The sequence below is a fragment of the Osmerus mordax genome, chromosome 26 (assembly GCF_038355195.1).
Source record: "Osmerus mordax isolate fOsmMor3 chromosome 26, fOsmMor3.pri, whole genome shotgun sequence".
NCBI classification, from domain to species: Eukaryota; Metazoa; Chordata; class Actinopteri; order Osmeriformes; family Osmeridae; genus Osmerus; species Osmerus mordax.
This window is the reverse complement of record NC_090075.1, coordinates 4,007,397-4,029,766: the sequence shown is the minus strand read 5'-3', so window position 1 is coordinate 4,029,766 and position 22,370 is coordinate 4,007,397. Positions and strand designations below refer to the sequence as shown.

Here is a 22,370-nt window from a genome sequence, read left to right as displayed (position 1 = left end):
TATTTTCATAAGTAGAAACTCAAAGATGGCGGCGCTGGTTGGTAAGACATGTTTTGGCTCAAATGTAAAGCTTTTTACTTCAATTTAATATCAAGTATGTTTGACTTTCCACACCGTTGCCACATAAATTACAGCAACGAGTGTCGTATTTGATTTACTGACAGTCTTTGTTGTTTGCTTTGCCTTATTTTATAGTTTGCGCTCACTGACCTTGCTAGCTCAAAAACGTTAGCCGTGCCAGCCAGTTAGCTTTGCTAGCTAAGCACCCATCATCAGTGAGCTTGCCAGCCATAGTTAGGAAATAGACATCTTGCTACTGCAGGACAGGAAAGTGCCTGGTTGTGTAACAATTCAGGAAGATATATATTTACCTATACCCAACTATGACTAATAATATGTCCTACTAAAGCATCAGTATTTCTAGTTAGGCTAGCTAATATAAAGTAGCAAGTCTAGGGCTAGTAGCCAACAAACTACTGTGTTACCGTTTCGTATTTAAGGCAGGTCATTGGAAATATTTGTATGTTGTCATTTTAAGATTCCATTGCAGCTTGTTATACAAGATGTGTTCGTGAAAACGGAGTTGGTATGCATTTGAGTCTGTGTAATTAGTTTGTTTATTCCTTCAGCTGCAGGTCCTCGTCTTGCCGCGTTTGGTACCTTTTCAACAAGGTAAGAATACTTTAATCACCTAATCATTGCTAGCAAGCTACTAATCATTTCCGCTGTTAAACAAGGAATTTACATCATATGTTTCAGCTTTGGCCTGAATGAACTGTATATGACAATACATGTATAACTGGCTCTCAATATATACTTTTAAGTATCCTTAGCCCAGAGTCTTAATCAAACCGTGTTCTTCCTCTCAACCCAACCTGACCAATATTTTCTACACCACAGACCCATTTCGTTATTCGCCGCTCAACAGAGGTGTCTACATCACTTTACCAAAAATGAGAATGCCAACAGGTAAGAGTGCTCCTGTAATTTCTCAATGTACAGTCAAATAAATCAGTACCATAAGCAGCTCAAAGGTAGCAGGTACAGCTTAGCATGAACAAACCACTGTTCTCCTATAGTTTGGTCCCAGTCAGAGAGAAAAGCACAGCGGTGGCTGCAGCCAAACCAGTTGCGGTAGCCACCAGCAAGGGGGAGTATGTCATCACCAAGCTGGATGATCTAGTGAACTGGGCACGCAGGGTGAGTCTCAGTCTCCTAAGAAGCATAAGGTTTTCTAATAACCTGGGTAAAGTTGACGGTTAAAGTTCATACAAGACCCTCTTACGTTTGTTGTGGCCAGTTCACTTCTCAGATGTTTACATTTGTGTGCGTTTGTACTCTAGAGCTCCCTCTGGCCCATGACATTTGGACTTGCATGCTGCGCGGTGGAGATGATGCACATGGCTGCTCCTCGCTATGACATGGACAGGTTTGGAGTGGTGTTCAGAGCAAGCCCCAGGCAGTCTGACGTCATGATTGTTGCTGGAACTCTGACCAACAAAATGGCCCCAGCTCTACGGAAGGTATTGGACTCGTTTTAAAATGTTTTGAGTTTTTTTTTAATTGCTAAACTTTAAGGGGAAACAAAATCCTAGGCGTACAGAATATAGGCTTGTTTGTGCAGATTTGGTTGTTGTTGTAAACCAGCAGTTATGTGAGGACTTTGTTTGCTTTCAAAACAATAAAACCCATGATGTAGGACGCTTTTGTTCTGTTTGAGATGGATTAGCTTTTAATCATGTTTCATTTAATGATGTTATCATGTTTCTCTCTAGGTGTATGACCAGATGCCTGAGCCAAGATACGTCATTTCCATGGGAAGGTAAAGTTAGCTTTAAATTTCCCAGATTAAACTCTGGGTAAAACATCATTTCTCATATAGGGATATTTTCCATGATCAAAATGTGTTCATAAGCCACTGTTTTGCGTAACATTTTGTGTGCACTTCATTTAAGTTATGTGGCTAAATCAGTCCTATTTTGTCAGTTGTATTGTGCATGTAGCTATAGTTAATTGTTGTCCATTATACTAATTTCAAGTTTTAACTTGATTGCCATTTGCAACAAGTACAGGTACACTAACAATGTCAGTGTAGTGGAAATCTAAATGTTGCTAATTGACAGCACATCTATTATTACCCTGTCTCAGCTGCGCCAATGGTGGTGGCTACTACCACTATTCCTACGCTGTGGTCCGAGGATGTGACCGCATTGTACCAGTGGACATATACGTTCCAGGTATGTCTGATTCTGTTAAACGGACTACACTCATGCAGTCAACTGAGGTTTTTACGTCAAGAAGCAAGAGTAATGTGTGAAATTCAAACCCATAGGTTGCCCGCCCACTGCAGAAGCCCTTCTGTACGGGACTTTACAGCTGCAGAAGAAAATAAAGAGGGAGAAGAAAATGAGGATCTGGTATCGCAAGTGAAATCATGTACATGTATGAATTTGTAAATGTTGTATTTATGGGTGATCTTGTCACGCAGGGAACTGGTTGGCAATATATTTAGGAGTGACTCTTTGAGTTCAGGCTCCTCTTCAATCTAGTCTAATAAAACAAGTTTCTTGTCTGTTGTGTTTTCTATTATTCCAAGAATAACACACTGATAATTGCAGTTTTGACATTATTTAGTTAGGCAGTGCTAATCCTTTGACTTTCAACATATCAAGTTAAAAGGTTTAGTATGTTGCAATCCTTTTCCAATGTTTTCGGCTATGTTAAATACTAAAGGCCTCTAGATGGCCCTCTTGCATCAACTTGCGCACACCGTTTGATGGTACTTTTACAGTATTACTATCAATCCCAAATGAAGTCCATAATATTACCCCTCCCTCAGGCACAAATAAAAAAAATTCTGACTTCAAATACAAAGGAACTGATTTTAATCAGAAGGCAACACTATTGTGCATTCGCTTCCGACTTTTTACCTCCAGTCTTGTTTTGTTTCATGCCTAAATTTCTGATGGGTGTTTAAAAAATAAAAAGGTCACTCGGTACACTAAAGGGTTTGTGGAGGATTATTTGACATGGTGTCATTGTGAATGTGCTACTGTCAAAGTTCAATTGTTGCATGGACTCACCTATATGTGGCTGCACGCTTGTCTTGACCTATTGTATTTATCTACAGCCACATGTGAATGGTGAGGCAATGTGCAATTATTATCTGTGAATCATTAACAGTTCCTAACCACTAAACACTGTAGCTACATCGTACAGCTTTACTTAATAACTATGAAAAAAACAGAATTTGAAGGTGAATTCTTTTAACTGATTTATTTAAAGATTGAGTGCATGACCTGAGAAGCACTTGAGGGAATATTATAAAAATTTCATCATTTTAGGCTTCACTCTTTCAGAATTGTGGGTGTGATCATCTTGCGGAAATCATAATATTTGCAATCAGTTGGTGGTACAATATCCATGGTTGTGGTGCTAATTTTCTCCTTCTTGAAACCGGCTTCAAGCAGATGAGGCATTTGGGTCTCCTGAAAATCATTAACACAAGGAGATGGTCAGCATAGAGTACATTTGCAGGTACCCACTGCCAAACTATGAAGTGAAAATGTATTCAAGTCATTCTTCAATGCCCTGACCAAGTTACACAGTATCATAAACAGTGTCTGTAAACACAACTACTGTACGTTTCTATTTAGCTCTGAAGTGACAAAATTATTACCTGGAACATCTTCTCAATGTTGTCAAATTTACCCTTGAGAAGTTCGCCCCAAGAGGTCAGGTTGCAGTAGGTGAGCACGCCACCTGACTTCAACAGCCTGTGAGCATGACCCTGGAAACAGGAAAAGGAGAGAATCAACCTCCCTAGAAATCCTCTGATCAAAATGAAGTACAGAAAATCTGTCACTAGGACATTTACAATAGTTTATTTTGACGTTGAACTGACGTTCAAAACACTCAGACGTTGAGTGTTTTGGCTGTGCATGAGTAACCAACATACTGTTGACTCGTCTTATTTGCTTATGTTGGTAACATGTTGTCCTTGAAAAAGCCATTTCAGTAATGTGCTATCGACTACTTACCTTGATGAAGTCAAACTGGTGAGTGTGCCATGTGTCCTCTGACAGAGGATATGTGTCATACAGAATACCTAACAAAGGGAAGGACAAATATCAAATCCTCATTCAGCAAAAGTGTTTCTACACTACAAAGTGACGTCTGTAGAATACGTAGGCCTAGACGTTGGATGTAAAAGCTGGATAGGCTTACCATCAAAATGATTAGCAGGCAGGGTAGGAACCACGTCTTCCCAAAGACCTTTCAGTGGCACAATCTAAGCATGTGGAATCATTTCAGGTATTAAAACAGATTCAATTCAGAGAGATCAACTGCAGTTCTATGGGCATATATGAAGCCCTCTGTGACATTGCCTGTAAAAAGGACTTTACTAATCAAATTTGATTTGAGAGGAACTTGCAAGTGTGATGTGAAGTCTGTCTTACTTTATGGGGCTGAACCTTGGCCCACTCTTGCAACCTCTGGAACACTCCATCATTGCACTCAATAATGCAGTGCTCCTCAATGGGGAATGACTCGACTTTGGTTGCAGCAATGGCCATGCCAAACCCAATTTCCAGGACCCGTCCACCTATACAACAAATGAGATAGGATTGTATTTTCCACACCACTGATGGTGTTATCTGACTGGTGATGAGAAATGAATAGGGGCAAAACTGTATTGTTTATTAGTGAAAAGATATTTAGGCTATGGTGAGAGCTGTGGTAAAAATGTTTGGAATGCAAGGGGAGAAAGCAGGAGGTTGTGACATGTGATAGAAAGGCCACTCACTGCAAGGAGTTCCACAGCTTCTCTTTCAGAGATAAATATAGATTAGTGAAAAAGGCCATTTGGTTTTGCCTTGCTGTCCTCAAACCCATACACATATATTATAATCTGTAACTAGTCTAGTTAAGAAATGTTCCTGGTGATATAGACAAGATTCAGGTCTGGTTTAAATGCAAATCCCAGTTCAACAATAGAGAACTAGTTAAAGTTGCTGATAATAGATAATCAATGGTAACCTATAATGGCCTGAAAAGGGGAGTGCTCTTAAAAAGGATAAACTTGTGTTAATGGTACCCATCAAAACTTTATTCAATGACACGTAGGCTTAGTTATAAATGACAGTCCCTTAACTTGGCACGTTTCCATGGGTAAAGTAACACCTGCTCAACTGAGACACAAATGCCCCGTTGACCAAGGTTTCCCACACTCTTCATTTGCATAAGAGAACCTTTGAACAATTAAAAAAGCGAAAACATATAAAAACATAAGATAGACTAGGCTACCTTGCAACCGACTACATTATAAATGTATAAAATGAAATCTACTATTTTAAAATCGTATGCATTTGGTCTATTCTGACGTAATACTTAAAGTGGCAAAAGTTTGGGATTTCACTTGGACTAGGCTACGTCTCCAATAGGCTTTCAATTCAGAAAAGTGTTCTTGTGCCATGTTCACGGTGTGTTCAAGACCAGCTCCGGGTACTGATATTGTGTGGATACCTTTTGAAGACGCCACAGTTGCCAGAGAGTGCATGTATGGAGTCTCCCAACGTTCCATAACAGGCTTGCCCAAAATCTCGAGATGAGTGTCGGCCTCATTGTATCCAGCACTTGCGCCGTGCCATCCAGTTTTACAGTCTTCTCCCTTGGAAAATATGGGTTGTGCAGTAGTCATGTTGGTGGTTGTTTTACTTTAATTCAGATGCGTGGACGGGACTGTCTCCACACGTTGTGGCTAAAGAAGGACTGAATTGAAGACGGTGGGGATTTATATGGGGTTGGAAGTGCTGACTTCACAAAAAGGGTTGGCAATGTCGATGAGGCGTTGCTTGTACGTTGGATTCTGCAGTTCAATTCTGCGTGCATTCCAAGAGTAGCGCTGATACTCTACACTGTCACTGAGCAGCTGCAGCATAAATGCAAGAGAGTATCCCGATTTATCCCGATTGAATCCTACATGTTTATTCACTGAATATTCACTGCTGTGCAATACAATGTTGGCATAATTTGACAGCATACATTTTTTTTATTATTGAGCTCGGCAGAGGTAAAAAATTATACCTAAAATAAAGATTCTAAAGATCTCGTGTTTCTCGCTCACTTGCCATTGCGAACAGATTACGTAACATTGATATTCTTTCAAATTCCTGAACAAATAAAATATAAGCCCCTCGTTTATCAAGGTTATTTCAAGGACATGTGTCGCTTTATGCACTCATATGGCCTGCACACTCCCAACCAACTCCACCAAAATTAAGTGGCAGTTTGGGCATTTATGAATCCTGAATTAATATCACCCCTTCGATGCATTCTTGCTTTTGACAGATAAGTTGTCAGGACAAGTGTCAGTGATCACAGTCTGCGTAGACTGTGCAGGCTAGTCTATTATATTCTTCCTCTTTTTATAGCAATTTGCTACATCAATCCTAACAAGTCATCAAGTTTCTTCCACAGATCAGTACAAAGGTGCCAACTATTGAGTCAAAGTTAGTTATGAACCAGTGTCACGGGTCAACTTGTTTGAAACCCAATTCTTAGTGTGCATACATGTTGTCTTGATATCCATGAAGGAGCTTCAGTTTGGGAGGATTGGCCTAATCCAACCCAAGTAACCCAGATGTTTTACTGAATATTCCATTGTTTATTTCCAGTATTGTTCCCCTCGTTATTTTCATTATTCCATGCATGGGCACAATGGGACCAGTTGAGAGGAGTTAGATAATAACATCACCTTAAATGCTGTTCTTGAAACACAAGTTCAGATGTCTTTGATTTAAGATCATGCCAAATGTACACCAAAAATCTATCTCTAAATCCTCGAGGTCTTTCTTCCAGAAATATCATAAACAGCAACCAAGCCTTTCACAGCAGTTGTACATGATCCCTGAACATGGTGGCATGTTAACAGCTTTACTGGAACCACCTGTGTGGTATGAACTTGTTTTGTGTGTCTATGCACCCATGCGTATAGCCTACTGCCAGCAAGCTACAGAAGTCTAGACTGCTAGTCCTTTGAGTGTAGACACTGTCTTTTATATTATATCAATGAGAAGCTGACATCTCAGATCATAGTCTGCCGAAAAGTAGGGAGGGGTACAGCTTTTATGATAGATAATAGGTGATAAATGAAGCTGAAACCCATTCAGATATTTCAGTTGAGAGAGTGCCAACATAAACAACAGTTCAGTGCATTGACATGCTAGTGTAGGTTCAATTTCCATTGCCATGAGCTTGCAGAGATTTATTGTACTTGTTATACAACAAAAATAAAATGTGGGAATGCTGCATTAAAATACTACACTACATGTCCCATAATGCCTTGCAGAATAAAAAAAATAAAAAAAATCCCCTGCAGGGGGACCCGTGGCAAACATGTCGTCATTGCGCAGATCAGTTTGAACCAAAAGCGGAGTGACCTTCCTCGGGTATCAGTAGAGAGGCAGTACTACTGAAGCAATAAACCGGTGACAGCTCACCAGCCCACCGCACTAGCCTCAGAAATGAACAACAACTTAGCCGGAGACGAAGTAGGGTAAGATGAAGCTAATGTCCCTGGAATTTGTCAAAACTGAACAGAAGTCTTAGAGCTAACCATTTTCTATCTACTCTTTGTAGCGAAATTAAATTATCTGGCAAGCTAGCTAATTATTTCTGACTTGTCACTCTCTCTGCTAGCTAGTAGCTTGGATGATGTCTGTCATTTTGACAGGTAGGCTACGGTGCAGCTAGAGATGGCTTGGCTAGTTTGTGAAGATAGCAGTCTAGCTCAAGGCAGCTGAAAGATAGGTTACTTGTAAGTTGGGAAGGTACTTACACTAGCTATATTTAAAGCTGTAAATAAATGTTTGAGGATAGGTACTACAGTAGAAGCGTAGCCGTCTAGCTATCCCTCAATAGATAGACTCGCTAGCCAAGTGTGTAAGTACACTCTATCTGATTCTGCAAGTGCAATCTTGCTGGCTTGTAAGTTACTTGATATCTGACTTAACCAGCTACTTGGAAATTAAATATAATTTCAATGTAGTTAGAATGTACGTAAAATGTTTCAGCTTTCCTGTCACCACTAGCTACAGTAGCTGTACAACGGTAACAGACATCACTTACAGCTACCTACTAGCTAGGCTAGTTTGCTAACAAGCTACTGTGCTAGCGCGTAACGTAGGAACCTTATTCACTCAGGCAGACAGGACATTTAGCGGGCATATGATTGTGAGGATGGGGGGCAAAGGAAAGAACAGAGGAGTTATACCCAAGATACCGATACAAAATAGTGGCTTTCTTGTCACCAACAATAATAAAACGAATGTTACTATTGCTGCAATTATGCTGTAAAGAAGTTTAATTTACTTATTTAGGTAAACCACTGTGTAGGATGAGTATAGGAGCTGCAACGTTAGCTATCCTTCGTCAGCTACGTTGACATTAAGAGATAGGTTAGTGTTCTACTGCAATTTGTGGTTGATTGGGTTTAGGCTCTTGAACTACTGTACTCAAATGTTAAATTGCTAGGCAGTGGCGATGCATTTTAATTTGGGTTAACTAATACTTTTATTGCTAGTCTATTGCTTGTCATCTAAGCAACGTATTTTCCCACCTTGATTGTTTTCTATTTACTTTGAGTTACAAGCTACTAACTAATCAAATGCTGTATGGTTTAGCAGCAAACATAAAAAATCTGAATACGTGGCAGGAGTTTTAAAAACAATAACTTAATTGTTCGCTCAAGTCACCCGTAAGTCTTCGAGTAAAACAAGGTCCCAATGTTACCTCCCCAGTTGGTACATTACTATTTGTCCTTGGAGCAAGACTAACGAACTGGCTACTGTTAGCTAAACGCTAGTGCGTTTGTAGATTTGGACAACATTATATCGTTATTATTCTCCATGCATTAACGGCTTTGCTGCAGACATATTGTCACTGCTTGTTTTATAGTCTTAAAACAGTTTACCATAGTGCGATTGAGCGTCTGCGGAAGTCGACACATGCTTTGGTCTCTTGAGAAAGTTAGGCTACATGGGAGATGTTTTATTATTTTACACAGTCCAGTTTGACTTTATATGATCTTTCTTATGTTTACATAATGGGACATTAGTTATACTTTATTTAGATGTTGTTGAGATCTGAGCTTTTTTCTATACTGGCAGGAAACTTTTTGTGGGTGGCTTGGATTGGAGTACCACACAGGGTGAGTAAACAGCTTAACTTGTGGGCTAAATGTTAGACTTAAGTGCATAGAATGGACATCTGGCAGTACTCATGTGAAGTGCAGTGTTAGGCTAATTGTTGTTGCTTTCTATCTTTTAAAGTTTGAAAACAAGTTCCATTTTAACTCAATAATACACTAATTATTGACAAAGTAGCATGTTATTAAATAGCATTTTCAGTTAAAACCTGCATGCATTTCTCACAAATGTTCAGACCATGCCTCAGATGGGTTGTCTATAGCCACAGGCACCCAGAGCTCTTCACTAAATCATGCTTGATTGGGCAGTGTATGTGTGTGTGTCTTCACCATGCATGCCGGCAGTTCTATCCTGACAGCATTTAAAGTTAAGCGCTGTAGCTACAGAAGTGATTTTCTGCACTTGTTTCCTTGGTGCAATGCTCCAGGGCTTTCTATGACAAGAAAAGCAATTATGAAAATTCACTGAAATGGTTTGTCATTTTTTAAATGTGCAAGCCCTGTCTTGTGAGGACATGTATATGCAAAATAAAATGTACAGACATCCCTTTATTACTCTTTTTTTTGTGTAGTTTAATATTTGAGACAAATAAAGATGTGCATGCACTGTAAAATAGAGGTACCCAATTATGTGTCACTGACCTCACAAAGGTTGTTTGACTCATTTTAGTGTGTTCTTTTTCTATCAGAGACTTTAAGAAACTATTTCTCACAATATGGAGAGGTAGTTGATTGTGTCATCATGAAGGACAAAACAACAAATCAGTCTAGAGGCTTTGGGTTTGTCAAATTCAAAGATCCAAATTGTGTCCGGACTGTGCTGGAGACCAAACCTCATAACCTTGATGGCAGGAATGTGAGTAAGCCCTGTGACGCATATATAAAAAATGTATTTCATAGTAAGACACATATTGATGATAAAGGTTCTGTACTTTTGTATATTTTTTACTAACCATTGTCTTGAGTGAGAAATTGTCACTTGCTGGTTTGCAGAGCTTGTCTGTTGGCTGACATCAGTCTGTTGGGTGAATGGCATATTGTTCCTTGTAAGAGTAGTATCTATAGAATGAAATGCGTAATTGTACACACTTTACTTAATACGTAGGAAGAAGCAATACAAATTTAAGTTAAGTGAAATTCATTACCATGTACCATAAAGTACAATTTGCCAAGTGGTATGTTGCAGATCAGTCATCCATTAAGTTAAATGTTGATGTCACATGATGAAGATTTGTTGGAATAATTTGATGGGGGTTTCAAGCAGGACTAAACTGAATAAAAAAAATGTCTCCTGTCAGATTGACCCTAAGCCATGTACTCCCAGAGGAATGCAACCTGAAAAAACTCGATCCAAGGATGGCTGGGTAAGAAATGCATTTAATTTTGTGTAGGCTGAACAGAAATAGGGCACCAAACGTATCCATGTGTATCTTGCTTTCAGGATGAATAGTACTTACTGTAATGTCCTATTTTATGTCCCATCTCCAAATTAAATTATTAATAATTATGTATTTATTCAGTGAGTTATTGTCAGTGTAATAGATTATTGGACAAACCATTGGATATTATGTGTGAAATGTGCCTTGGAAGACTGAGATGGGGGCACTGGTGCATTCTGATCTGTGGAGACTAGTGCATTGATATGACATGTTAAGAATTATACCCCAGGGCTGTAGGAGAGAACCTAATTCCCTCTCTGATGCTTTACTAGATGACTGTAGATGACAACAGGGCTTTCTATCTGGCTTTGTAGTCATGTACATTATTTCTTCTTTTTTTCCCCAGAAGGGCAGCAAATCAGATAGCAATAAGTCAAAGAAGATTTTTGTTGGTGGAATCCCCCACAACTGTGGTGAACCTGAACTCAGGGACTATTTCAATAGATTTGGAGTGGTAAGTACTTGTATTGAAATGTGCAGTACTGCATAGTGGTCCCTTTATTAACCATAGACTTGAGTGTTTGCTGCATTGACTATGCCCAATGACAGAAACTGCCCACAGGACGGTCACTGGCAAAAGAGCAAGTGCCAAATGCCATCATATCGAGATGAAAACTGATAACACATTATCAAACTGAATATAAAATAAATTATTACTGTTTTTTGTCTGTGCACCAAACGTAGCCAACATATTCCTTTGTTCAATTCAAGGTCACAGAGGTGGTAATGATCTATGATGCGGAGAAACAGAGGCCCCGAGGTAAGAGCTGATCCTGTTTTTCTCTTCCATACCTCCCATCTTGAATCTCATGACAAACTATTCTGACCCAAAGAGTAAGAGAAGCCCATTCAGCCCTCCATCCAAATTAGAAATGACCAGTGTTCTCTGACTGGTGCAACATCATGCTCATCATTCATTCACATGTGCTGCAATGGATGGCACCCTCAACCACTGAAAAACTTTTCCCATGCAAACAGATATGCATGGTGAGAAAGTGAAGAGAAAGCATTGACATGAATTCTAAACATTGTAGTGTCCTCTCCTGACCTTCTGGGACAGAATCAGCCTCTGCTGCAATTTAAATATTTCAGTTCAAAGAAAAGGCAGTTAATTTACTCAGTGTCACATGGCTGGGACTGAATCGTTAGGCCTATCTCAGCATTTATGAATGGGCTGGTCTATACTGGAGGTAATGTTAAAACCAAATTATATTAGCATCTGTAGTAGGTTAGTGCTTGATTTATTGTTTCCATAGTAGAATAGCGTATGGATATTGCACTAGACATTCAATGGAACATATGTTAATCTTTCCTTTCACGTTTATTGAAAATGTTTGTTAATGCTTTATTTGACACCCAGAATTAAGATGGTACATAGGGTTTATCTTGCAGAAATTGTGTAGAAATAGATAAACAATTCCAACAGATTGAAGGCTGGTACAGGATGATTGAGTCAAGTGTTGTCAAAATATTCACAAGGTAAGAGTAAAGAGTCTAGTATATATGTACTCACATATTTACTGTCAACAGTTTAATAACCTGACAGTTCAAATGACAGCTTTAATATATCAGGTTGTTGAGTTTGCTCAGAGCTGTTTTCTTCACTTGTCCTACCTATCAATAATGCAGGGGTCAACAGCCCACAGCATTGAATACACCTCTTCTCCTTCAGTACTCACTAATCTCTATTGGGAGAAAAACAGAATACTTTGTCATTTGGATTTGCATAGTGAATTTACAACAATAACAACATTTACATTGTCAAGAATGTCAATTTAATTTCTTTTTAAATGACTAAAACGACAATTTAACATTTTGTAGTGAGTTAAGTTTTATTTGTTTCTGTGTAGACATATATTATATATTTTAAATGGCATATTAAGTGTTTTCCCATATGTAGAATGTAAAGTATTTTTGTAAGTAAGCCCTTTCTATTTTTCTTTCTCTATCCCCTTTCTCTTCATGAATGGTTTGAATGAGATTAACCGTCTTTTTTAAGATATGTCTTTTCTCCTTTAGGTAATTGTGTACAGAGTGGTATCACAGAGGTACAGGCCAGATGTAAGAGTAAAAAAAAAATGCCCAGACTGTCAGAAAATTGGGGTTTATACAAAGTGTAGATGGAGCACATTTATGATAGAAATGTGCCGCTATAAAAAAAAAAAAAAAACTTGTGATAAGAATTTTGTGGTTTGTAATTTTCCGCCACGTTTCTACTCTGATGTGACCAATTATCAGTCTTTTATATGTTTTTGAGTTTTGAAGTTAGATGAAGGACAGGTCACAAATAGATGGTATTTATAGTCACTGTTTATACTGGTTCACGAGGCTGGGGACGATAATATTAGGTTTTCAAAAATCTCTAGCAATCCCAAAGGATTGTAATTGGAAGCAGGTTAGCTCCCAAGTGAAGATGTTCTACCAACCCAATTCTGCCACTAGAAAAAACTTTATTGAATTGGTTCACTGCAGCGGGGTGCTGCTACAGAACTTATGCATGCTTAAAAGCATTTAGTAGTTTTTTTCTGTAGTCGATGTTTATGTGGAATAAACAACTTCCGACATAACTTCAACGTAAATCGAACATTTTCAGTTATAGATGGAGCTGCATTAAAACATTGTTTTGAGATTGTATTGCCTTTGGTGTTGGTATATAAGAATTTAGAATCACTATAGAGCAGGATTGCAAGTACTATTCAATATGAGAGATGATATTTTATGACAGCTGAGTAATTATATTCTATATGTTTGAAGGCAGCTTTGTATATCCCCCATGCAAACTCTGACAGCACCATTAGTCGCTTGTTAGTTACTCATTCTGAGAACCAAATGGCCTATATCTTTGTGTTGCTATTGTGAGACGTATTCTAGTAATTCTCCATTTTTAGGCTTATCCTGGCTGACTCGAAACATAAAACAAAATTTGGGAAAGCTTGGAGAAAGCTTCAGACATTGTACAATTTCCGTTTTTCCATTTGTGTTATGCATTAACAATGGCTGCTGCCAGGGTATGCTGCACAGCAATATTCTACAGGGCAGATCAAGGTGGGGTTCGGATGAAACCGCAAATATAAACATCTAAACTACTATTAGACATAGTTAGCACACCATATTCCTGACATGGAATCAAACTTTTACATTTATAATTCCTGCAGATGAATTGAGCTTCAGTTTATAATAATAATAATAATACAACGTGAATTGGATGTGCAACTTCCTTAAATCCCCCAGTTTTGTGCTGCGCTGTCAGCCTGCGACATCACCCGAACCCCAGGAGCCTCCAGCTCAGTCTTGACAGATCCCCATTTCGCTGACCCCAATACTGTTCTTCATCTTGTGTTGTCACAACGCCCTGCTACCTTGATTCACTCTTGGTCGTTGGCTAGGTTTTGGATTTATTACTTTCGAGGCCGAACAATCAGTGGACCAGGCTGTCAACATGCATTTTCACGACATCATGGGCAAAAAAGTGTGTAGTTGTAGTTTTATTTTACCCTCGAGATCGAACGGAGGCTTGGCCGACGGGAATTGTTGTTTGGGGCCGTAACCTTCAAGTTACAGCTGTATTTCCAGGGGTCACCAATGGGCCTAGTGCCTTTTTCATAGGGTTCAAATGATCTGTATCAACTTCATGACTGATCTTACAAATGTACAAACTGAATTGGTTTCATAGTACTCATTGTAGTCATTCCAGTTGGCAATGTCACATAGATGAATTTCATTATGGAGTTTTACTTCTTAATTCTTAAACAATCACAGTCAACATTTTCGATGACAATGACTTAGTTGTCTTGTCCTAAAAAAAAAAGACTTGGTCACCCCTCTGAAATATTACGTACAACTTCTAGAGTCGCCCAAGGCTTCGTTTACTTTGACCTCTCCTTTAGGTTGTAAAGAGTATTTGAAAGCCTTTTCTTTAAGAACGACAGAATACTTGGTCTGTCTTTTGAGACTCCAGGGTGTGGCCTGAAATTAAGCATAGTATGGGAAATACGTGATAAGACAGAAACATTCAGTTTAAACAGTCACCTAAAGGATTGGTCTTGTTTCAGTTCTTTTCCCCCGATTATTTTGTTGGCAGGTCACTTACTTTTTGAGTTATTTGATACTTTCCCCGCCAACTTGTGTTTTAAAAAGTTAAAGAAAAACCTCAATTAAGTGACCTCAGTTCCAGAGTCTCCATACTGTGTCGATAAATACTGAGAACCAAAATGGGTGGGCCTTGTTCAAAGGCATGTTAAGACAAATCTATGCACACAGTGTTTGAAGGAAAATAAAGCTTATAACCCCATTATTAATTGGCTCTGAATGGAGCGTTTAAAGCTAATTAGATGCCTGAATTCACAGTTATGATACCAGCAAAACCAGTTTGAAAATCAAAATGCAGATTGCAATTCAGTCATTAATAATTTGTACCTTTGACAAAATGTTAGTCAAATGCATCCTCTGAGGAACTGTCATGTAAACGCAAATCTTTGCTCAAATATGGTTATTCCTTATAATATATATTTTATCTATACGTTTAAATTGATATACAGCAAAGTTAGACGTTGAATTTAATATCTGACCTCATTGTAAGATATGAAGGTGGCTCTGTAAGCGAGGACCAATTTCTCACCATCCTCTTAGAAAGTCTCCTTCACTTTGTCCTGATTTCCAGTCGGTATCGAAGTTCAATGTAAGCTATTGTTCTTGAGTTGACATTACCTTGCGCTGGGACTTGAGGGAGGTGGGGAGATATGTTACAAAATTAGAAACTGGAGCACATCAAACGGCACGACAAATCCCAGTTCTGCTGGTGGGGAATGTGCAGAAGTCATGGCATCCATCACTCCCAACCGTGATGCCCGCGGGAGAGGGCCCAGGTAGCGGTGCTCGCGGCGGGCCACTCATGCAAGCATGTGCGCGTAATTAGGTCGACAGAGAAGAAAGAGGGGAGGCAAAGGAAGTGGCACCACCTTAAAGCTTGTGAGAATTTTATGATTCATTTTCCTCATGCAAGGTGACCCCAATAATTCAACCCTTCTCTATTTCTGTCCTGCTCCCCCCCTAGTGTCAACCCATTTTTTTTTTTGCTCTGGTTAACTGCTGGTATCTCTGTGGCTGCGTACCGCCATGAAAGATTTTATAGGCCATGTAGTGATATAGCAGCGTAAGCCATATTGGATGGCAATGATGGGGTTTCCATTTAAGCTTCTTTGACTATTACTTACTGTAAGCTTGCATACTGCATACCTTTTACATAAGCACAATGTTAATTAGTGCAATTTAATGGGAGTATCAGCCAATCAAGTATTATTAACATTTTCTCTTGCATTTGACACGGTATGAAGATTCCTTTCTAAATTGACTTCTATGACTGTCTATTAGTATTATCTGCATGTTTCACTGTTATATCAAATATGCAAATATCTTTCTACATTCATCTCCCTCTGAAATTCTACCTGAAGTTAAAATAAAATTTGAGATTCTTTAAGCGTTAGCCGTGGGAAAGGTAAGTGTTGAAATTACATTAGATGTTTTATCTACATTTAAAGGGCACAAATTAAAGGAGACTGTAACTTTTTGTTACTCAGGTACACCTTTTAAAAGCCTATAAAAAATGTAACTATTACTCTTGAAATATATTCAAATGTATATTTTCTATGCAAAACAAAATTAAACATGACCTTTTTGTGAATAAAGTACCTGAGAAACATATTGTTATACAACTCCCCCTTTACACAAATAAGTACCTACAGTATCTACATAAAGCAGCCTTATACTGGCCCCAGATAAAATGTAAAATGAATCTCTTGTCATGCCCCCTGAAATCTTAAGGCAAGCCTTAGAATTACGTGCCATCTGGTAGGGAAGGGATTTCTATGATTTAGTACTGGTGTTGCATATCGTGCCCTTCTTGTCCTTTGTCCAGGTGGAAGTGAAAAGGGCTGAACCTCGGGATAGCAAAGCTCCTGGCCAGCTCGGACCTAGCCAATGGGGACCCAGAGGCATCTTGAGTGCAGCCAATGGTTGGACAGCACAACCTGCCCAAGGCTGGCAACAGAGTTATGGGCCCCAGGGTGAGTGGGAGGGAAGCCCAGAGATCAGAGCACGACCTGTTCTCTCAGATAAAGGAACATGGACATTGTATTAAGCTTGGAAGAAAGACGTTTAAGGGTGTTAAAATGTGTCAAATTCAGTTTCAACATTAACATTGCACGTCTAGGTCATTGTTTCACTAGTGCACAGGTTAGCATGAACATTCTTACATCCAGGTTTTGTTTCAGCTGTACTTTGGTGAATCTTCAACTTGGTCAGTAGTGTTACCATCTTTGAGTTTGTGTTTTAATATTCAAACTTTCTCCTAGGAGTATGGGTGTCTGCGGGCCAGCCTATAGGTAGGTTTTGTTCTGTGTCCCTTGCACAAAATATTTCCCTTTTACTAGTTGATTAGCATCCATCTTGTTTAACAATGTCATTCACAGATTGATTTTCTCCCATGTCTCTTTGCAGAACGCTTACATAGAAAGTATTTTATCATAGCCTTCCATGTTTGGTTCTTATACTAAAATTAGGCAGTAACAAGTGTTACTCACAATAGCTGAAGTCACTGAGGTAATTACTACTTTTGAAACATTTCCTGCCTCTGTTAAGGCGAGGTCTTGTGTCATGTTTCAGACACGACACCTCTAACTCCACATCAGTAGGGGGAAAAGAAACCTTTAGGCTTAACAGCCACCCTTCTCACCCCTGCCCTGTAAACAGGGAACACATGCTCCAATACACAGCAATTTGTGGCAGTATGAATGTGGTAAGAGACTCTTGCCATGTGCCTTATTTGGTGTGTTATCACAGGTGGGTACGGCCCCCCTTTATCTGCTGGTCGTGGAGCCCCTGCACAGCCCCCTTCACCATTCAATGCATTCCTGGTCACAACAACCCCGGCAGGGGGCTTCGGGGCACCTCAGGGCTATCCGCAGCAAGGATACAGCACACCACCTCAGTTTGGTCAGTAACAGCAGAGTATTTGAAATGCAAACAGTGTAACACCTAACCGAACAAAAGGTATACATCCACACAAAGCTGACAGATGTTTCTGTGGTGGTTTAGGGTACACTTTTGGTACGCCTCAAGGTGACCAGTATGCGCCACAGGGAGTGCCTCCCCCTCCCACCACTCCGGGATCCGGCCCCCTAGGGTTCGCCCCTGCCACCACACCCACTCAGGACATGAGCAAAGCCCCCACGGGACAGCCCGACTTCCCCTACAGCCAGTATGGTGAGTAGAAGCAACATGCTCTACAAGATGTCTCCTGCCTCTCAACTCTCTCCTCAACTGACAAATGGAGTATCTAGTTGGTTGAAGATTTTGATTGGTTGTGAGGACCAACCGCCCACCCAGCCCATGGCTTATCACTACAGCCCACCAACAAGCAGGAGCTTGCTCTTGGTTCCCATGTAGCTTTAACGGCTTCACATGCATACACGCTTGCGCATATATATACTGCGCACATATATACTGTAGGCCTTCCTGGCTCTGCCATGGAGCTCTCATAGAAGCCACATCATGCCCAAGACTCCTCCAGGTGTCCTCACCTCGCGAACATCCAGGTTGGCCTTCAAATGAATGGATTGGTAAGGAATGGTAGGTTTAAATTAGATCATCCTGCCTCGCAATGTTGCATTTAAGAGGAGTGGAATTCCCTCTGTGTCCCCTCATAGATTATGGTAGATGTTTGGCTGCAGGAGGTTCCAAGTAGCCCATCATCCAGGACCCCCTGTCTCTTGGTGAATGAGTGTACTGGCATTTGAGTCCTATATTTTCAATTCTAGGCCTCACCCATCCCACTGATGTACAAGGCATGATCACTGGTTTCCATCAGGCACACGTTGGTTACTTTTATCAACTATATACACGTACTGAATCAATTTAGGTTGAATGCCTCTCAAATAATTTGACATTTATAATAGAGCACTTATCTTTTGCTCTAATCATTGTAGTAACAGAGTACCACATTTCAAATGACTGTAATTTAAACAGGCATATAGTCATCAACCTTGGGTTTAAGGGCTCCTGCTTAAAAAGCCGACTGCCCTAGTCAAGCTGATTAACATTCATTTATGCTGACCAATTCAGGCCCACCTTTCCACAGTTTTTTTCCCCTCTTGTCTGTTATATTTATCCACAGCAAGTGATAATGGAAGGATATGACATCAAATCTAAAGTCTTGCATTGTTTTTGTAGCAAGTGATGAAACAATTTACTACTTGTAAATGGTGAACTATTGATTATTGTAACTTGTTATAGACTACCATCCTGTTCAGTGTGTCATGCTTGTGCTTTGCCTCCATTCTGCTCCTTGCCATTAGTGTTGGCTGCCTGATCAGTCATTTAGTACAGTAACCACCCAGTATACCCACAGGCAGCAAAGGGCATTTACCCTACATGTTTTGAATTCCAGATGGATCTGAGCCATTCATTTGAACAGTTTCAGAGCAGTCACAGGAAGGGACAAGTATAAGTCACTGCCATAGTGGTGGTGTAGATCAAGGGGGATCATGTTCAATGTAGGCCACTGGCCGGTATCTGGGTTCAGTCAACCTGGTCTCCTCATCTCCCTGATAGGCTTGGGTAACTACCCTCAGGACCCCTCTGCCTACGGACCCACGCGTCCTTCTCACAATTATGGTCAGGATGAGCAGGGATATAGTGCAGGTAGGTGTGAGCATTGTCTTCTCCAACCACCCCGGAAAAAAAGTAGCATATTTTTCAATACATAGTGTCATGTACGGTAGCTGCAACTTCTGTGTTTCCCAACGTCTTTTTTTCGTTTATTATTTGTGTTTGTGTTTTACATGTACGTTTTGGGTACGTGCGTGTAAAATACGTTTTCACGTTCAGAGTGTACTGAACTACGGCTACGCGTCGTTTGGAGTTTATGAGATGATCATTTCAAAGGACAACATGAACAACCAACCCAGATCGAGTGGCAAATTGTAAACTTTTGACTGAAGTCTGAGTTGCATCATCTCATTCCCCATAGTGGCTGTAGCCTAGTTCATTATACTGTGAACATCCACGTTTCCTCTTGGTCCACTCTCTCTCTCCCTCTGCATTGCTTTGCTAGTATAAAAGGATGATCTAATTCTGTTCATGGCTCAGTTGTTCAATGCGTTGGCAGTCTATTAATTCATTGTTTTTTCTCATATGCCATCTCCTCATCTAAGGGAAGTAATGTGATAGAACGACAAAAACACCTCTGGCCGGGGAAATTAGAAACTAAATTTCTATCTGATTTTTCTGTGGTCATGCTAAGTCTGTGCCTTGGTCTTCCTAATTCTTTTTTTCCAGCTTTGGAGCGCTTTGAGCACCCCATGAGAAACTTATTTTGTATTCTCCTACCATTTTTGTCCTTTCATTTCAGTTGTCTTTTTCTTTCTCTCTGTATTGTCCTAAATGGGTTTTAGATGGTACAGTCTTGTGTTCATTGGATGTCTATGCAGTTCCCTTCCTGCCTCTCTGACCACTGTGGCAACAGGGAGATGGTGCCATCCAGTGTCCATAATGTAAAGCATCTTTATGCTTGTTGCACTAAGTATTTGAAAATATTGTTTTTCTTGTTTTGAAGCCCCTAACATCAGCAGAATTTCCATGTATTTAAACAAGATGAATAATAACTAAATTAAAATGACTTAAAAGATGTCATTCTTGGCTGTTTATCTAAATTGTACTATTGTACGAAGGGGTAACTAAATTCAAGAAAGAAAGACAATATTTGATTTTAACTTTAGAAGTCATTAAATCTGTTATCGGTTCTGTATTTATTTATTTTTTGTTTATTGTGTTTGTCTTTATTGTATTTATTTATCCAAAGGAACTGTGAGAAAGGTTTTTAGGCACTCGTGATGACTAAGCCCCTCTTTCCTTGTCTATGTACCTCATCCCTTCAACAGGTTATGGTCAGGACCTGACTGGGTTTGGCCACACCTTTGCAGATCCTACCCAGCAGACAGCCTCATATGGGGCCCCTGCAGTACAACCCGCAGCTGGACCCCAGGCCACAGCCACTGCTTTCGGCCGAGGACAGAATCACAACGTACAGGGCTTCCATCCATATCGACGCTGACACTCCAGAACGTCACAGCAACAAGCGTTCAGTTCAAAGTCAGGGAAATGTGTGTTCTGGTCATAAGAAAAACTGGATTTCTGGATTGTTATTTGGAACAAATGCACACAATTTGAGAGAGAAAAGCAACTCATGAAACCAGGGATTCCAACAACTCACTTCTGTTACAATTTCACTTGATGTAAAAGAAGAGACTTTTGCATAAGCTTTTGAGCGTCAACATGAAAAAACCTTTATTTGTCCCCCCCCTTGTTTTATAGTAGAACTTTACTACTTTGCAATAAGTTTTGATTGTCTGGTCAAACACTAGCACAGAGAATATATATATAAACAGAGACATATGTATATTTATGGTGGATACAGAAAAGAAAACAGGGTCTCATGTTTCCTCAGCTTTAAATTCTAGGGAAAATGTTTTTATTTTTCATTTGGTCAATTTTGTTTACTTTCTGAGCCTTTATTTTAAAGTTTGTTTAAAATGGGAAATATGAATATATATTATACACAAACTGTGCAATTTTTTAAAAGAGAATTTTGTACTATAAATGTACACTTTGCTTGTTTTTTATTTAAAGATGTAGACTTCCCTCAGGTGGCTGTTCGAGTGCATTTTGCACTTATGCAAAAAGAAAGGAAAACTTATTTCAAATAAATGTTTTAAAGATATCATGCCTTTTATTGCTGTCTGTCTTTTTTGTAAGCCATAAACTTTTGGTTCTGCAAATCAAAATGTACTGACCATATTCTAATGAAGTTCAAGATTAAATATGGTACAAAAGGAGTCGATTTTAAAGACTATGACTATGGCTATGATTAAAGGTAGTCCTGATCTGCATCTAGTTATACTTGTTTTGGGTAATAGGAAATAAAGTAGCCCAAATTGTGAGTTGGGATGAGTAATTTAAATTAATGAGATGACTGAACTTTGAGAAGCAAAAAGTAGGAATTTCAAATACTTAAATAATTCCATAATAGTGTTGCTGGTTTCATAAGGGATACATTTACTATTGAATTATTAATCCATACTTAAATGAATTAAAGAACACGTCAAGAATCGTAGAAACATGTATCACGTGTATCGTTTCCGGTGGACAGGTCGCTTTGTTCATGGTGCCAGTTTCCGTGATTGTGTTGTCAAGAAGTACAGTGAAACTGGCCTCGATAGTCCTTAATTGCATTTCCGGTTTTGCAAATTCGCCTTCAGAATATGAGCCTGTCCTGAGATGTGCCACAACTTGTTGTGGGTGTAACGAGCTACCTCGGAGCAGAGGCTTCTAGAGCCAAATTCAAAAGAGTTTGTTCATTAAAAGTGATAATGGTTATGCATTTTTTTTTTTCCGTATCAATCTGGCTATTAAAAAAGTGCTAAATCACAAATGTAATAAACGAAGACAACTTTTGTTATTATTACAGTATTTGTTTCGACCAATCAGGGTATCTTGTTCGTGTACTATTTTAGGATTTTTTTTAATGTATAATTATATTCATATAATTATGGGGGAAATACCGTTTATTTCAGACGTTTCCAAAACTAAAAATACAGTTGGTCTTGTGTCCTTTATTCTGAAAACACTTGGAAGAAATCAACCGGAAATGGGATTCCTCATTGAGGCTG

General features: G+C 39.4%; 3 protein-coding genes across 3 annotated transcripts; 2 read left to right on the top strand and 1 right to left on the bottom strand.

Moving 5' to 3' along the window:
* The first annotated feature begins 11 nt into the window (after positions 1 to 11).
* On the top strand, positions 12 to 2,572 carry ndufs7 (NADH:ubiquinone oxidoreductase core subunit S7). The gene is made up of 8 exons (XM_067229556.1): positions 12 to 41; positions 630 to 672; positions 901 to 969; positions 1,080 to 1,200; positions 1,344 to 1,523; positions 1,776 to 1,822; positions 2,149 to 2,237; positions 2,333 to 2,572. The coding sequence occupies exons 1-8, from the start codon at positions 26 to 28 to the stop codon at positions 2,428 to 2,430; spliced, it is 663 nt and encodes a 220-aa protein (XP_067085657.1). The 5' UTR covers positions 12 to 25; the 3' UTR covers positions 2,431 to 2,572.
* Positions 2,573 to 3,261: 689 nt separating this feature from the next.
* Positions 3,262 to 5,766, bottom strand: gamt (guanidinoacetate N-methyltransferase). Its single transcript, XM_067229555.1, has 6 exons — positions 5,527 to 5,766; positions 4,461 to 4,606; positions 4,228 to 4,291; positions 4,041 to 4,108; positions 3,680 to 3,790; positions 3,262 to 3,488 (listed from the first exon to the last, which is right to left on the bottom strand). Exons 1-6 carry the CDS (start codon positions 5,699 to 5,701, stop codon positions 3,348 to 3,350), a joined length of 705 nt encoding a protein of 234 aa, XP_067085656.1. The 5' UTR covers positions 5,702 to 5,766; the 3' UTR covers positions 3,262 to 3,347.
* A 1,698-nt stretch (positions 5,767 to 7,464) lies between these two features.
* dazap1 (DAZ associated protein 1) lies at positions 7,465 to 20,740 on the top strand. The gene is given in 14 exon segments (XM_067230096.1): positions 7,465 to 7,558; positions 9,171 to 9,211; positions 9,898 to 10,064; positions 10,507 to 10,572; positions 10,994 to 11,101; positions 11,359 to 11,407; positions 14,034 to 14,116; positions 16,562 to 16,709; positions 16,998 to 17,027; positions 17,485 to 17,637; positions 17,740 to 17,907; positions 19,255 to 19,292; positions 19,294 to 19,344; positions 20,583 to 20,740. Coding segments are annotated over 14 exon segments (1,152 nt in total). The 5' UTR covers positions 7,465 to 7,526; the 3' UTR covers positions 20,601 to 20,740.
* Positions 20,741 to 22,370: the final 1,630 nt, after the last annotated feature.